The 15,455-nt window shown below is 54.4% G+C and overlaps 2 protein-coding genes across 2 annotated transcripts; one reads left to right on the top strand and one right to left on the bottom strand.

The window, feature by feature from the left end:
- Positions 1-2,301: 2,301 nt before the first annotated feature.
- VOLCADRAFT_97286 (uncharacterized protein) lies at positions 2,302-6,106 on the bottom strand (the record flags this gene model as incomplete). The annotated part of the gene is made up of 6 exons (XM_002956231.1): positions 2,302-2,404; positions 2,595-2,900; positions 3,200-3,320; positions 4,878-5,015; positions 5,669-5,827; positions 5,962-6,106. The coding sequence occupies 6 exons, from the start codon at positions 6,104-6,106 to the stop codon at positions 2,302-2,304; spliced, it is 972 nt and encodes a 323-aa protein (XP_002956277.1).
- Positions 6,107-8,114: 2,008 nt separating this feature from the next.
- VOLCADRAFT_97285 (uncharacterized protein) lies at positions 8,115-14,945 on the top strand (the record flags this gene model as incomplete). Its single annotated transcript, XM_002956282.1, has 11 exons — positions 8,115-8,230; positions 8,927-9,056; positions 9,229-9,432; positions 10,142-10,243; positions 10,914-11,062; positions 11,731-11,875; positions 12,191-12,418; positions 12,906-13,067; positions 13,731-13,846; positions 14,306-14,474; positions 14,739-14,945. 11 exons carry the CDS (start codon positions 8,115-8,117, stop codon positions 14,943-14,945), a joined length of 1,728 nt encoding a protein of 575 aa, XP_002956328.1.
- Between the last annotated feature and the right edge of the window lie 510 nt (positions 14,946-15,455).

Here is a 15,455-nt window from a genome sequence, read left to right as displayed (position 1 = left end):
TATTATTGTGGCCATCAACCCTCGGTTGGAGCCCGTAGTTTAAATTAGAGTAACAGCCATGATGAATATTGACGTTGTAGTAATTATCATGAACGGTGATAAGAGGACCGGGCTTCATCAGCGAAGCGCCTGTAGGAAAAAAAGAGACAGGACAAACCGAATGTCGATACACTTTTAAAGCAACAGGTTTGCCGCATAAAATAGCATATTATGTGACAGGAGTTATATTACCATCGGTAACAGCCATGCTAGACGCATATTAATGGACGACACTTGCACGCGAGCGACGTCCCAACGAGTCGGAGCGAGTAATCATTAGCGGCGACGGAAGAGCCTCTCCATCAAATCTGGAGGCAAGCCTGCTGTTCCATGGTGAACAAGGCGTGTATAACGATCAATATCAGCTGATATTGGTATATATCATCTCTCTTTGTGTTGGAGTTCCTAAAGCTTCAGCTCTGATGCAAAAGACGGAGTTTCATCATGAAGGCGCAGCTGGTTACATTAATGTTCCCGAGAAATCAAAGCAAGCAAGGAGCAATTGGGTGGAAAAATGCTGCATGCCTCGGCGGGATCGGGCCATGCGACTCACACATTAATTTGGCGCCTTGCAAGCGTCCTTCATCCATGCTCATGCCGCGCCAGCGGCGGCCTTGTAACCACGCTCCTCGCTGATCAGCTGAACAATTAAGACTTATCTCGCTACTTCTATCTGCAAGTACTTCATCTGAGGAGAGAAGGAGCGGGACTGCTGAACGCACAAAGCCGAATAGGGAGGAGCGTGCAAGCTAACGATTATCTCCCCTATTTTCAAGAAACTTTACATGCGCGCTAGCTAAACGTACAGCTAAGGTATGTGCAAATTAAAGAGCGAGCAAGCTTATTACTAGTAAAAAGACGGCATCGTGCGCAAGGCGTTTAAATGGATCATTCTTGGCCATCAGATTCCATATAGGATGATGACGAGTTACAAAGTGACCAGACGCGACATCTCTGAACTGCCGTCGGTTGCCCAATATTGCGTGCCGCCGGCGGTTGCTTATCGCGCTTGCCGCAGCTCATAAGGGCGTTTGGTCCCTTGCAGCTCACAAGTATATCCACCGAAGACGCGATATCTGTGGGCCTGTAGTCTTTTGGCTGCTGCTCATCAGGGATGTCAGGTCAAGTCACAACCGTGCACATACAACTGCCGCCAACTGCCGGTCTAATCCGCAGATCCCGCACGTGACATGCCTTCCGTGTAAGAGGTATTCCCCGTTGCGGTAATCCTTAGCGGAGAGCAGCGGGCACGACGACTTCCGGTCCGAACGCTCTGCTGCTCTGATGATCCGCAGTTCACAGCAGCCGGCGACACGACTTCTGAGGCAAACCAACAGACGCGCGCCCATTATTAGGCAATGAAACATTATTTTATATTTACATGCTGATGAGCGTCACAAAACGGCAAAATAATGTCGAGGACGTCGTCGGACGCCTTTTGTCCTTTCGTCCTATATGCAAGGTGAATTTTTGTCAACGCAAGTCTCAAAGAGCGCATATCGCGCTTGTTAAAATAATTAATACCAGATGCTTATTAATTATTTCTGCTAACAATACGCATCTGCGGGCTGCTACCTGCAGGGGGCCGCGGTCTGTTGAATGCCTGGCCAGCCCAGGCCTGCTTAGTATAACTTTTGAAGCATTCAGAAACTTAAATCTGATTTTATTCTTCTAATTTTTGCATCGCTGACAGCACTTTTACTCGGATTATTTTCTGCTAAGGGTGATTCTGCTGCCAGGCAGGATCGCGTCTCGATCGCATTTCGGCCCTCCTTTACTTAGCTCTGCAATACGCCTATTTCATTAACTATAATCGCCGTCATGATGCGCTTATGGTTACTGTCCGGCGCCACAGTCATCTTAATTATCGAACTTCAGCGCCACAGGCCCTTCAAAAATCTGCGTGCCTTTCTAGGGCTTCGTTGTCTGGAAGCATGAGATGGTGTGTACTGGTGGGAAGAACGGGATAGCTGCCACCTAAATATCCACTGCGCTGTGCCGCTCCTTATGCTGTGGTCGGCTGCTGCTTGCCTACTACCTACCTTGCTTGCTGGCTGGCTGGCTGGCTACCAATGGGCTTGCTAGCCTACCTACCCCTACCGCCTTACCGGCTTGCTGGGTTAGATGCCGGCCGGATGGCTGGGTGGAAGCCCAGCAGGATAGCTTGGGGACTTTATTGAAACAATACAGAAGATGTTGAAATCGCAGCTGAGTTTACAGGAAAGATTTTGGAAGATACGCAATAATGATAGGGCATGGATGTTACAGGAGCTTGAAAGACGCCGCTGACGCGAGCAGCGGTACGGCGTCTTCAGTCCACCGCGCCTCGGGGCACTGAGCGTTGAAGGTGTACAGCAGGTCATTCCTGTCGTACAAGCACAGAGGGGCATGTGAGGGGGCACCCGATGGCCTGAGGGTAGAGGAGGTAATTGGCACTTTGACGAGGTGGATATGTGTGTATGTGAATAACCTCCTGGATAGGTAAACCACAGGCACCCGGACAAGATTTTCCACTTTCACAACGTTCCTTTTCGAAAACGCCGCCGTCCCCACACCTGGACGTGTACACGGAAACGTTGTGGCGGAAGAAGCGCGGCCCGCGAACCGTGTATTCTAGCGTGTAGTACGACAGCTGTTCTTGCTGCTGCTGGTCCCGTTGTGTATACTGAGCGGAAGGCGAGGTAGGTACGGCAGCTGTGATGATGCGCGCCGTCGCATCCAGCAGCGTGGCCTGAAGGCCGCTGCCCTCAGGAGCCAGGGTGGCCAGGAAGCGCTCCCCCGCGACCCGCGGGTCACCTAGCGATCCGAGTGTGAAGCCGGGCGCGATTGGAGCCACGATTACGGACACGTTCTCTTCCCCTCTGTCGGATATTAAGGAGGGGATTAAGGGAGAGACCACGGAATTTGTGCGGAGCTTGTAAAAGCTTGTGAATTATGGAGGATACCACACAGGGATGGAGGGAGGAGGGTGCATGAAAGGAACGGGATCACTTCCTCCAAGCAACTAATTGTGCTGTTTGGGAGCTCTTCCACCAGTAGTACGGATGTGTTGGGAGTGAGAACACAGCGCAACATTGTGAACTCAACCCCCCCCCGCCCTCCGCATGCAACTACGAATGGCTCCCAAGGTAACTTCACCGCTGGGGGGTGACGTACGTACGTCGTGCCTGGCGGCCCGAATGCCACCACTGGCTCCGCCACCGCCGGCCGTTGCTGCCGGCCGCCACTGCCGCCGCCAAACCCGGCAGACCTCCCTGGTGCGGACGTTACCGTTGCTGGATCTAGGGATGAGGATGGGGATGGGGACGGTGTCGACAACGGTGGGAAGTTGGTGTCGTCGTACACCTCGTCTGTAACTCCCCGGTAACCGGCGGAAGGTGGAGGGCCGCCTCGAGCCGCCTCTGCCCTCTTGGCTGCACGGTACGCCAACGTCTGGTCGCCCAACCAACTGGCGGGGTACGTGAACTCTTTTGAGCCCACCAGCCAGGCAGGCAGGCAGGCAGGCAGGCAGGCAGGCAGGCAGGCAGGTAATTATTAAGGGGTCGTTATTAAGGGCAGGCAGTTTGATAATGAAGCAGTGTATGAAGCAGTGGTACGGTTAACCGGCCTGCCCGCCCGCCAGCCCGCCAGCAGGCAGACAGTCATGAGGGCAGCTCAGCCTGCCTGGCTTGCGCACTGCCCGGGGCCCCGCCCCTAGCAGGCAGGCAGGCAGGCAGGCAGGCAGGCAGGCAGGCAGGCAGGCAGGCAGGCAGGCAGGCAGGCAGGCAGGCAGGCAGGCAGGCAGGCAGGCAGGCAGGCAGGCAGGCAGGCAGGCAGGCAGGCAGGCAGGCAGGCAGGCAGGCAGGCAGGCAGGCAGGCAGGCAGGCAGGCAGGCAGGCAGGCAGGCAGGCAGGCAGGCAGGCAGGCAGGCAGGCAGGCAGGCAGGCAGGCAGGCAGGCAGGCAGGCAGGCAGGCAGGCAGGCAGGCAGGCAGGCAGGCAGGCAGGCAGGCAGGCAGGCAGGCAGGCAGGCAGGCAGGCAGGCAGGCAGCGCCCCAAAGCTCTCCGATCCTGGGCGCGGCAATTTTGGACATTCGGCAGGCAACGCTGAGGAACACAAGCATTGCCTCGGGAAGGAGGCCACTGGTGAAGCTGTACCACCCTGTAACAACAACAACAACAACAACAACAAGCACGCGCGCACAGTTCAGGAATCTCACGCAACTCGTTTCCTTCCCCCCGGTGTCAAAAAAACGCTACGTTGTCAACTTTACTTAACGGACACAAGACCCCCAAAAAAGAAAACAACCCTCTCACCAAGAGCCTCTCACTCCCAGAAAACAGACCCTAACAGGTCCAAACCCACCAAACTTACAAAAAACGCACGTCACACGTTTAAATCGCACACGAACGGCCGTAGCTTCAGATGCAACTGCGGTCACTGCTGTTGGCTGAGATGCTAGCCGATTCCAGCAGCGCACGCAAAACCCTAGGGAGGTCGGGCCCCCCCCTTCCCATGCACCAAGCCAAGACGAATGATGCCAGGGGAGTCTGCGCAAGGCACCGAACCTATTGAGTCTCGTGCGCCAAGAAGAGGGATGCCCAGGCAGTGAACGAAGTACACCGATCGGACAAGGAAATTAAAACTTCCTGTTTGACCTCACCAAGCTGGGACTGGGGAGGAAGGAAGGAAGGTGGGAGCTCTGGGGTTTGGCACACTCGGTACGCCCAGGGTACCGGGTTACACTTCCGCCCTCAAACCAATCAAACCAGTCAAGCCTCAGCACCCATGGGACCCCCTCATCTCCGTCCAAAAAGGGCGGTCATTGCCGCCTCATCACTTCACACGCGCATCACTTACCGAAGCCGTACGTGTAGTCGACGCAGCGCTTGGCCCCGCGCACTGGCACCAGCACATCGGCCCGCAGCCGCCCCGCCAGTGAGCCGCCATCAAGTCCTAGGAGCCAGCTGGTGATGCCTCCCAGGTTGCCGCCCAGCGCTGCCAGTCGTTGAGTTGGTAGATTGCCAAGGAGTCGGCGGGTAGGTAGGTAGGGAGGGCGGGGGGGAGGGAGGGATTGCGCGGGATTGCGCGGGGAAGGGAGAGAGGGCGCGGGGGAGGTAGGTAGGGAGGGAGAGAGGGAGGGAGGGCGCGGGGAAGGGAGGGAGGGAGGGAGGGAGAACGCGGGGGAGGGAAAGACGAACCACAGACGAATGAAGCTGGTACCCGGGATAGATGTGTACCCCGGGGATATGTAAGAAAGTAACCAAGCTGTAGCGACTTGGGAAGTGGTAGTTAGTTAGGTAGGTAGGTAGGTAGTTAGGTAGGTAGGAAGCAAGGGCGGGAGGCAATCAGGGATTTAGAAGGTAGAGCCCCAGGTGACCTGGGCACGGTGATGCCGGAACCATGATATGCGGGCGTCAAGGAAAACAACGCGGCAGGCATTTCCACCTTCTCCTCAGTCATTGCGATCCTTTGCCCTGTCTTGACGCACGTTCTTGGGCGTCATTGATCCACGACTGCCAGCCTCGGTTCGGTTGTAGCCCCGAAACCTCCGTACTCCGTTCCATGTACTGCGAAACCTTGTCGAACTTGTTTATTTATCATGATCTATACTTACCTGAATCTCATCTCCACCCCCTGCTCCATCTCACCTATTGCGGCTCCGCTTACGGCTCCCAGGACAGCTCTCCGTGTGTTGGGCAGCGTGCCTCCCCAATAGATGGTTTGCACCGGATCGCTGAGGTTGGGGCCGGGTCCAGAGCTGATGCGGGGAGGGGGATCATTGCTGGTGCTGGGGATCGAGCTGGGGCCTGCAGCAGGTTGCCGCGTGGACAAGCATGTATAGCCAGGCGAATGATGAAGTTGTTTTGGATCATGGAGAGAACAGGGAGGCAGAGTGGGCCTGGACGGCGGCAGGGAGACGAGCGGAAGAACAGACGCGAACCTGGTGTGTCTGGGCGACCCGGAGGTGTTGCTGGACAGGCTAGGCCAGGTGGCCCTGCCCTGCGGGCCCGTCGCGACACGGCAAGGACTTGCTGCGGGACAACAGCCTGGCAGGTTTGCCCCAGTTTCTTTTGGAAAGGAGTCATTAAGGATATTTGATTTAGGGTTCTGTGGAGGGTTATAATCTGATTCGTTCTTCACGTGCAAGGAGATGGATGGTTCTCACTGCAAGAATGGTCGATAACCCCGTCCGTAATTTTAAACAGTTGGATGGTAAGCCAAACTTAAAACTGTATTCGTCAACGTTGGAAAGGAATTTAGGCCACTTTTGTCACACGTACGGATTGCTATTGGATCTTGCCGTCAGAGGCAAGTAAACAGGAGGATTAGGACAACAACAATATTTGCTTGGGTTTACTCTATAGATTAATATTACATCTTATGTTATCCTTCAGCGTTTGGAGTAGTAGGTAGACGGTGAAGCCTAGTTCAGCAAACAGGGTAGACGAGCTTTCCCATGGTTTAACACCAATTAAAGCTAACAACACTTTGAGAATAGGATAGCTTAGATCTAAACTGATCAGTATTCCTTGCAGCGCAAGCGCAATTCAGTCTCCTTGATTTGCGCACAGCTATCTTCTCTGTGTAATCTATGGCATGCAGCTAACACCTAGCTGCGTGAGCCGCACGCGGCGGTCTGCACCAGCCAACGGCGAGTTCTGCCCATGGCGCTGCACGGCAGGAACCCCTCGGAGGTCGGACACAGGTCTACTGCTATGCGCCGGGGACGCGCCCATCCACACAGCAGCACCATGTCCCGCCTTGACAAGTGCACGGAATTCCACGGCTGCAGTAGTCACAGCAGATGCCTCCATCACAGCGATCATTGCAGAACCCTGGCAGAACCCCGCATTAACAGCTCCAAAACCCAGGCTTCGCAGGAGCACAAAACAAGCCAAGGGCATTACCGGCGCAATCTGTGCAGATGAGTCCCAAGCCAGCAACCATGCTGCTGAGCTGCCGTCTGGCTTTTCTGAAGGGCGCGATGACGACGCTAATGGTGCTGCTGCTGCAGCAACATCAACTCCTACACTTCATATGATACATGACTGGCGAGAGCCCGATCAAACCCTAGTCCTTGAAGCCTCCACGTCACCGTCATCCTCCAGTCGTACGCTCGTCCCATTACCGAGCCGCCGCCTCCGGCCTGCCCCTAGGAGGCCCGCTAGCCAGTACGGCGCTGCCAGCAACTCAGCGCCCGTACAGGGTACTCCGTACCACGACACTGCCATCTCACGTAACAGCGGCGGCCGCGGCCGCAACGCCGTCGCTTCTCCTCCCTCCGCCTCCAAGAACCCGGCTGAGATGATGGCAGCCACTACTAAAGCTGCTGCAGCGGCGGCTGTAGCGGCGAAGCGGAGAGCGCGAGCTGCAGCAGGGGTAGCTTTGGCAGGGGCGGCATTAGCAGCAATAAGGGCGCCGATGGCGACGGCGGAGGCAGTAGCAGCAGTACCAGGCGTCGCAGGAGAAGCGGCGGCAGCAGGGTCAGGAGCAGCGTTACGTGCAGCTGTAGCAACGGAAGCTGGCTTGGAGGCTGTAGCAGCGGCAGCGGGCAGCGGGACAGGAGCTGCAGCCAGTCGGCTTTCGCAAGCTGTAACTGGATATGCTACTGCTACGACTGCCACGGCGCCAGCAGACGTCAAATATCAGGCAGTAGCTAAAACTACTGCCATGGGGTTAGACCAAGGACATGTGCATGCATCATTAACACAGTACGGCGTTGGTTATAGCAGTAGCAGCAATACGAATGTTGGCGGCACGACCATCAGTAGAAACGGCGACGAAGGCAACAGCTCCATAGGGCCTGTCGGAGAACTGCCGGATGCAACGCAAGGAGTATCAGCAGCTGTAGCATCAGCAGCAGCGCTTGATGCTCGGCGATTGACCGGAAGAGAGGCTCATGGCAGCGGATGCGAAAACGGGCTGTTGCGGCCGTCGTCGCCGTCGCCACCGTCGCCGTCGCCGCTGAAGCCACCACTGAGCCCCGCCGCACGACCGCCGCCGCCGCCGCCGCGCTCGGCCGCGGAGTTACAGCGGCAGGTGAAGGGCCTGCGGCGGTCTGGCCGGCTGGCCGCCGCCCTGGAGCTGTCGTATATGGGGATGTCGTATTTTCCGTTGGTACGAAGCTTTTGGGCGTCTGCGGCGTCTCTGGAGCTTCGTGTCGGGCGCGTGACGGTGGCCCGGGAGCTGCTAGACGAGGCGCTCCGAAGGTGAGGGGTTAGCTCATGACGATGGTGATGATGGTGGTGATGATGGTGGTGGTGGTGGTGGTGGTGATGATGGTGGTAATGGTGGTGATGATGGTGGTGGTGGTGGTGATGATGATGGTGGTGATGATGGTGGTGATGATGATGCTTGGCTGCAACTGTTTGCTGCTATCAAGGTTAAGTCAATTTGTCCCAAGACTCCGTTCGGCACTTCCACAAAGTAATGAGGATTTTAAAACCTCCTCAAAAGCGTATATACAATATATTAGCAGCTGATGAATATTCGTACAGCAGAAGTTCTGTAGTTTTGGTTAGACTTTGAAAGTTTTTTCAAGACGTCTACGGCTGTCGTGATTTCGGCTACTGCTGCTGCTGCTGTGGAGAGAGCACCTACGGGCCGAGCGCGCATGCTTTGGGGCAAAAGTATTGCTCGCGTGCCTATCTCTTTTTTTAGGGTTTTAGGGATTTTGATTTGCCTTGGGAAGGGAGGAGGCCAGCACAATCGGACTTGCTACCGGACTTGAGACATGACATGGCGCGTACGACGTTCTAGGTCATGACGGTATGGGCTCCCAGGCCTGTAGTTACCAAGCCTGGCAAGTAGTGCTTTAAATGTACAGCAAATATGTCGTACAACAGTAGTATACTGGGTGATGCATGATGTACTCCCGTCTGCATCTCTTTATCACACCCTGGCAGGTGGCCAAACAACACAGCTTTGCTGCTGGTGCTCGGCCTTGTTCATGCAAACCGTCGAGATTACGACGCTGCGTCGTACGCCTTCCGTACGGCGCTGGAGCGAGAGCCGGGTAACGCGGTGGTTCTTCACGTGAGTGTGTTTCTGTTTGTGCTTTTTTTGGGGGGGGGAGGGGCTAGAGGGATGATGTGTCGGATATGATGTCTCTATGGGTTCGGAGACCCCGCTACTGCGACCACGGCTACTGCTGATGCTATTAGCCTTGCCCTTTTGTTATCTTGACATTTTGTTGTTCCGACATCAGGCATGGGCCACGGTCGAAGCTTCTCGAGGGGATCTCTCTGCCGCTGGATCTCGGTTCCGGGCCGCCACTCAAGCAAACCCCGATATGGTCCACAGCTACACATCTTGGGCTCGGATGGCGGCGGCCGCGGGCGACGAGGCGGCGGCGACGCGGCTGTTCCAGGAGGGCTATGCGGCTGACCCCATGCACGTGCCGCTGCTGCATGTGAGTGAATTTATTATATATATATATATATATATATGCAGATATATACAGATATATACATATTAATATTATTAAATGTATTTTTTAATTTTTTATTAAATTACCTGAGACCATGTGAGCGTGTAAAAGCAAGCCTGCGACGTGTGTGTATTGTGCGAAGTTATTTTATTCCATTTGCTTGTCAGTCTGTCTGTTTGTGTGTCCGGTGTGTCAGTATGGGTGAGGGCCTTATGCCGCGGGGTGCAAAACTGTTTTATTTTGATTTGGTAGGACTTTGCCACACACACACACACACACACACACACACTCGGGGTATTTTACGCCCCGCAGGGGGCTCATTTCAAGGCACTCCCATGCCTTCAGGCACCTGACCGGGGAGATGGTGATCCTCTCTTCTTCTCTTCCATCCAGGATCCAGGACGGATCCCCTCCGGTTGCTCCTGGTCCTTGGTTCGGGCTTGTAGTAAACTTGTACTCCATAACTTCTAATGCCCTATCGATGTTTTTCCGTGCTTTTAAATGCTCTCATGGTGGCTTTCCAGCTGACCTGCTTTTTCCGCGCAACCTCAGCCAAGGTTCAGGCAAATCAAAACGTCTGTGCCCCCCTTCAGCTGCGCCCTCTTACGATGGGCCACGACCACTGATTTTTACCCGTAGGACCTTTTTTTCCCATTTCCCATTTCAATTCTCTTCCCCACTCCCCGACCAGGCCTGGGCGACGTTTGAGCTCAACCGTGACAAGCAGAGCACAGCTCGGAAGCTGCTAACTCAGGCTCTACAGTTGGACCCGTACCACGTGCCTAGTTGGATGGTAGGTTCGTTGTCGGTTGGTCGTTGATATTCGACAACATTGAGAACCGTGCGCATTGCCGTTGGCCGTTTCCTTCGTGCGGTCCTTCCCCCAGCGTGCGGTTCAGCAGGGGAGCAGTGTTACAGAGCGGTAGCACTGCCTAACACTGCTAACGGATCGAGTGCATCAGCATCAGCACGGCACTGTGGGGGCCCTATATAGCTTACACTGAGTGTCCAGCTAGTCGGGCCAGGGCGCCCTGCTAACGTAGGGATGTAGGCCGGGGCCAGATTGCGCTGATGGAGACTGCTTTGTCGTATTTGGGGATCAGGAGCGTGACTCGCCACTCAACGCAATCCCACTCAACGCCAAGGCGTAAGGTCCCACGCCGGGGAGACGCCTTGCCTGCCTGCCATAATTGCTATCTTTTGCTGATGGGCCGCAATTGTCATCGGCGGCCCGCTCGGCTGTATCAAGCTAAACCCCTTGTGAAAATCCCGTTTCGTAAAGCTTTTGATCCTGCTGGATGGATTATTCAATTCGCAATAAATTAGCATAAAATCCTACAGAAATTGTTATATAATGTTTGAATTAGTAGCAGTAATTATTGAATATTATTATTATTATCATTATTATTATTATGAGGAGGAGGGTGGTGATGATGTCACTGGGTTACCGGACCCGCCGACAGGCAATCGGCTCTCTGGAGTGGCGGCAGGGCAATCCCGCGAAGGCGCGTGAGGTGTTTGAGCGCGGGCTGTCGATGGTGGGTCCAAGTGCTCCGCTGATCAGCGCGCTGGCGGAGTTGGAGCTTCGAAGCTCCAACACGAAGAACGCCAGGTGGGGTTGTATCTCCACATCCGAATTCAAATCCAAGCTTTGGGTTTTCAAATTCCGTTTGGGTTTTGAGCCAAATTAGGAGGTTGGGGGATAGGCCGTTGGGAAAGCGACGGGAAGTCAGGCCTGGAATCTGCAGCCTGGAATCTGATCCAGCAAATACCTGGAGTTTCCAGGCTGGAAAGCAGGCGACCAGGACACCCCCGGAGGTGTACGTTCCATCCCCTTCCACCACAACATAAGTCGATTCATGAACTGAACTCCCCTTCCCTTGGGATGTCATTATAGGTCTCTATACATAATAATATAATAATAATAATAATAATAATAATAATAATAATAATAATAATAATAATAATAATAGTAATAATAATAGTAATAGTAATAGTAATAGTAGTAATAATAGTAGTAATAATAGTAATAATAGTAGTAATAATAGTAACAATAGCAATAATAGTAATAGTAATAATAATAGTAGTAATAATAATAATGCGTTACCCAGAGAGGTGTAACGCTCTAGCCCTTACGAGCTAGAGCGAGGCTCTAGTGCGAGCTCAGGAGCCACAAGGATATAACACGCGCTCTGTACTTCATGACGTTTGCCGACACAAAATACAGTTCAATACTCTTGAGCACCAATCCAACCAACCACTGCACCCCAACACCAACAGGGAGCTGTTCGCCCGGCTGCGGATCACGGCTCCTAGCCACATCCCCGCGCTGCTGTCTGAAGCCAAGATGGAGCATAGAGCTGGCAACAGGACGCGAGCACAGCAACTGTACGGCGAGGCAGCGGCGGCGTTGGCGGCGGGTGTTGTACGCGGCAGCGAGGGCGGCGGGCTGAAAGCGCCGCGGCCACTGCCGCCGCCGCCGTCGTCGCCGCCACTATTGTCTCAAGGTGATGGTGCTGCTACTGCTGTCGCTACGGCAGCGGCAGGGCGAGTGGAGCCGTTGGGCAGTCCGGCTGCGTCCTTGTTGCAACAGCAAGAGGGCGTGCTACAACAGCAACAGCAGCAGCAGCAACAGGAGCAGCAGCGGCGGCGGCGGCAACAAGAACACATAGCGGATGAAAGTGGTGTTGGCGGCGGCGGCGGCACATCGTACGCTGCCGTACTTCACGCCTGGGCGCAGCTGCATCTGGCAGAGGGCGACGTCGCCTTGGCTGAGGAGCTGTTGGCGGCGGTTGAGGCGGTTGAACCGAACAACGGTCACATGTGTTATACACGCGGGTTGTTGTGTCAGCGAGAGGGCGCCCTGGCGGCCGCAGAGCAATGGTTTCGGAGAGGGCTTGTCTGTCGTACAAGTCGTGATGGTGCGCTACTCTGCTACGAGGGCTTTGCGGAACTCCTTGCTTTTCAGGTGTGTGTGTGGGGGGGGGGGTTGCGGGTTGGGGGTTGTGCATGGTTCGGTTTTTGGCATGAAGGACGGCGCTTGGCGGTTGGAATTGTTTATCCGGAAAACCAAAATTCATTTAAAATATTCCAGCATATCCGGAAATTATTATTCCGCAAAACCTTGTAGACAAATTGTATCAGCAACGTTGCATTGTACGACTTCTCCCGTTATATAAAACCCCTCCCGTTTGCGCAGGATTTCTGTGCGAGTCTTCTAGTAGTGTGCATTACTGGGAGAGGGGTTGTTTTTTTCCTCTTGTTGACATCCCTGAGTGGCTCCTATTCGCCTTCCTTTTTCCTTTTGACCGCAAACGCCTCGGCACATACTGGCGTGGCGTGTCTATGGTGCCTGGTCTCGGAGCAAAACTCTCATCATGCTAATTCTGCCAACTGGACTCTACAAATGTTAATTAGCCTGCGCACGTTCCTCAACCTTTGGTGTTTTCTCGCAGGGCCGCAAGGACGAGGCGCGGGGGGTGTGGCAGGCCGGTACGACAGCCGTACAGACGCCCACTTCGCGTTTCCTTCGTCAGGCAGCGCTGTTTGAGAAGAAGGAACGCAACCATGCGGCGGCAGCGGCCCTTTTCGCGGCGGCAGTGCGACGCGACCCGCAGGTGGGTGCTTTGAAGGAAATTTGGTGGGGGGGGAGGTAGGGGACCCGCGGCCCTCTATCTGTACGCTGAAGAGTGCACGACAAATACAGAGCGCGAAAGGCATGTCCTACGTGGTGCAGCCCCTGCATTGCATTTTGCGCGGACTTCGAAATTCGTTCGTGCTTTGTTTTTGTTTATTGTTTATTTTGCCAGTACCGTCAGTAGTGCAGGGTATGGCTCCGTGTATCACTCAGAAGTTTTTACGGCATTGTACGGCGCGGCGCCGCGGCTCAAGGCGGACGGGAAGCTTCTTCTTCCAGCCCTGCATCGGTACATATACCGTACGCTGCACCTACATTCCAACGCGCGTGTAAAGCAATGTCTGCCTGTTATGTACTTGAAGCGTGGTTGCGCACGGCCTTGAGAAATTGCTGGCGCCTTCTGCTGCTGTCGCTTACCACATGACGTACAGATACAGATAAATATATACAGATAAATATATACAGATAAATATATACAGATAAATATATACAGATAAATACATAAAATAATTATACAGATACATGTACATACGCACCTAGTTACCTAGCCATCTAGCTGTCCACTAAGCCACACACTACACATATTTATATATATTTGCACAGCCACGTATGCCCTGCTTCCACTCCCTCCTCTCACTCTAAGGACTATCGGAGCTGGCTTCAGTGGGGCGTGTTTGAGAGCCGGCAGCGGAATTGGGATGCCGCTGAGAGGTGCTTCCAGCAGGGCACCGCTGTGGCGCCTGGATACCCCTACCTCTGGTACGTCTTCGCCGTCGTCGTCGCCGTAAGGGGAGAGGAGGGGAGGAAGAGGAGGGGGAGGGGGAGGAGCAGGGGAAGGGGTTGTCTCGGGAGGGAGACGGGTTCAGTGACATTGCTAGGTCGCAGTACCGGTGTTGGAACCTAGGGCCAGGAGAGGGGGAAGACATGGACGAAATGGAGCGACTTAGGGTTAGTAGTAACATAGCAATTATTTTTGTCGTGCCTTTGGAGAGTAACTCAAAACTCGAGGTAGCGCACATCACCACCACCACTCCACGACACATACACACACGCGCACACGCACACGCACACATGTGCATTGCGGCTGTCCTGGGAACGATGGCAGGTATCTTTATTTATAGAGAGAGGATTGCATGGGACAGGTTCCCGCATCTCGAAGTGACGCCTCCATACTAAAACGCGTCCTATGACAATCGACCCCCCCTTACATCCCCGCAGGCTTGCTTACGCGTCCAGCCTGGTGGTACAACGTCGTATTCCGGACGCCCGCGCCGTACTGCGTACGGCAACCCAGCACTGTCCCCGTCACGCGCAGCTGTGGATGGAATGGGCTTTGATGGAGGCTGCGGCTGGTGACGCAGACGCAGCTCGAAGGCTGTTTGAAAAGGTGCGGGATGCGGGATTCGATCAGGGATCTCAACATGGACTTTCCAACGGGTAGCATTTTCCCTGACTTTCCATTCCTTTGTTCGTATTTTATCTGTCAAATTGACAGTTGCCGCATCCTTGCCTTATAAAAAAACTATATTTTTCTACAGCTCAGACAAGGGGTACAGTCCCCCCCTTTTCGCCGCTATTCCCGCCTTAAACTACATTTGTTCTATTGAACCGTTCGTCGTTTTTATTTCCCTCCGGTCCTCGTGCCGTGTAGGGAGCGGAGGTGCCGCCCAACTACCAGCACGAGCCGCTATATCAGGCTTGGGGGGCGTTCGAGGAGAAGATGGGCAACCGCGCCTTCTCCAAGCAGCTCCTGCAGCGAGCCGAGCAGGTATCGCAAGCGCACCGGGCACGTCGCCTGGCGGCGGATAAGAAGACAGCCGGTAGCGGCACTGCAGCTAGCGCCGTGTCTCCCTCCTGAAAAGCTGCAAGCTGAGACCCGCTGCACCGCTGTACTTGGCAGTGTATCGTGGCTTGCTTGGAGGTACAACGGCAAATCGCTTGCACCCTGGAGGCACTGTGTTGCGCACCGGCGCCCGGACTCACTTGGGGCTTGCGCGTGCATGTTCTTAGTTAGGATCCAATTGGACACCATTTCACGCGTCTTAGAGAGAAGAGCATTCCGTACATCATTAAGTGGGGTTTTGAGTGTGGGAGTGGAAGACAATATTGGGTTTTGTCACGGGAGCTTGGGGCTTTATGGGGGTTTATATATGAGAGAGAGCGAAGCCGCGTTTTTGTGTGTTGTTTGGGTGTTGGACAGCGAGAGCGGGGGGTGGCCTTTGGCCTTTTAGAGCTTTGCCTTGTAATTGTTTTAAAACAAGACGGATGTCGCCGGATGATGATGATGATGATGATGAGTGGCGAGAGTAATGGCATGGGAGATGGAGGCTGCCTGCATTAAAATGTATGCTGTTGGTATCAGATCTGC

Source organism: Volvox carteri (genome assembly GCF_000143455.1).
Source record: "Volvox carteri f. nagariensis unplaced genomic scaffold VOLCAscaffold_59, whole genome shotgun sequence".
NCBI lineage: Eukaryota > Viridiplantae > Chlorophyta > Chlorophyceae > Chlamydomonadales > Volvocaceae > Volvox > Volvox carteri.
This window is presented reverse-complemented; position numbering and strand designations above follow the sequence as displayed.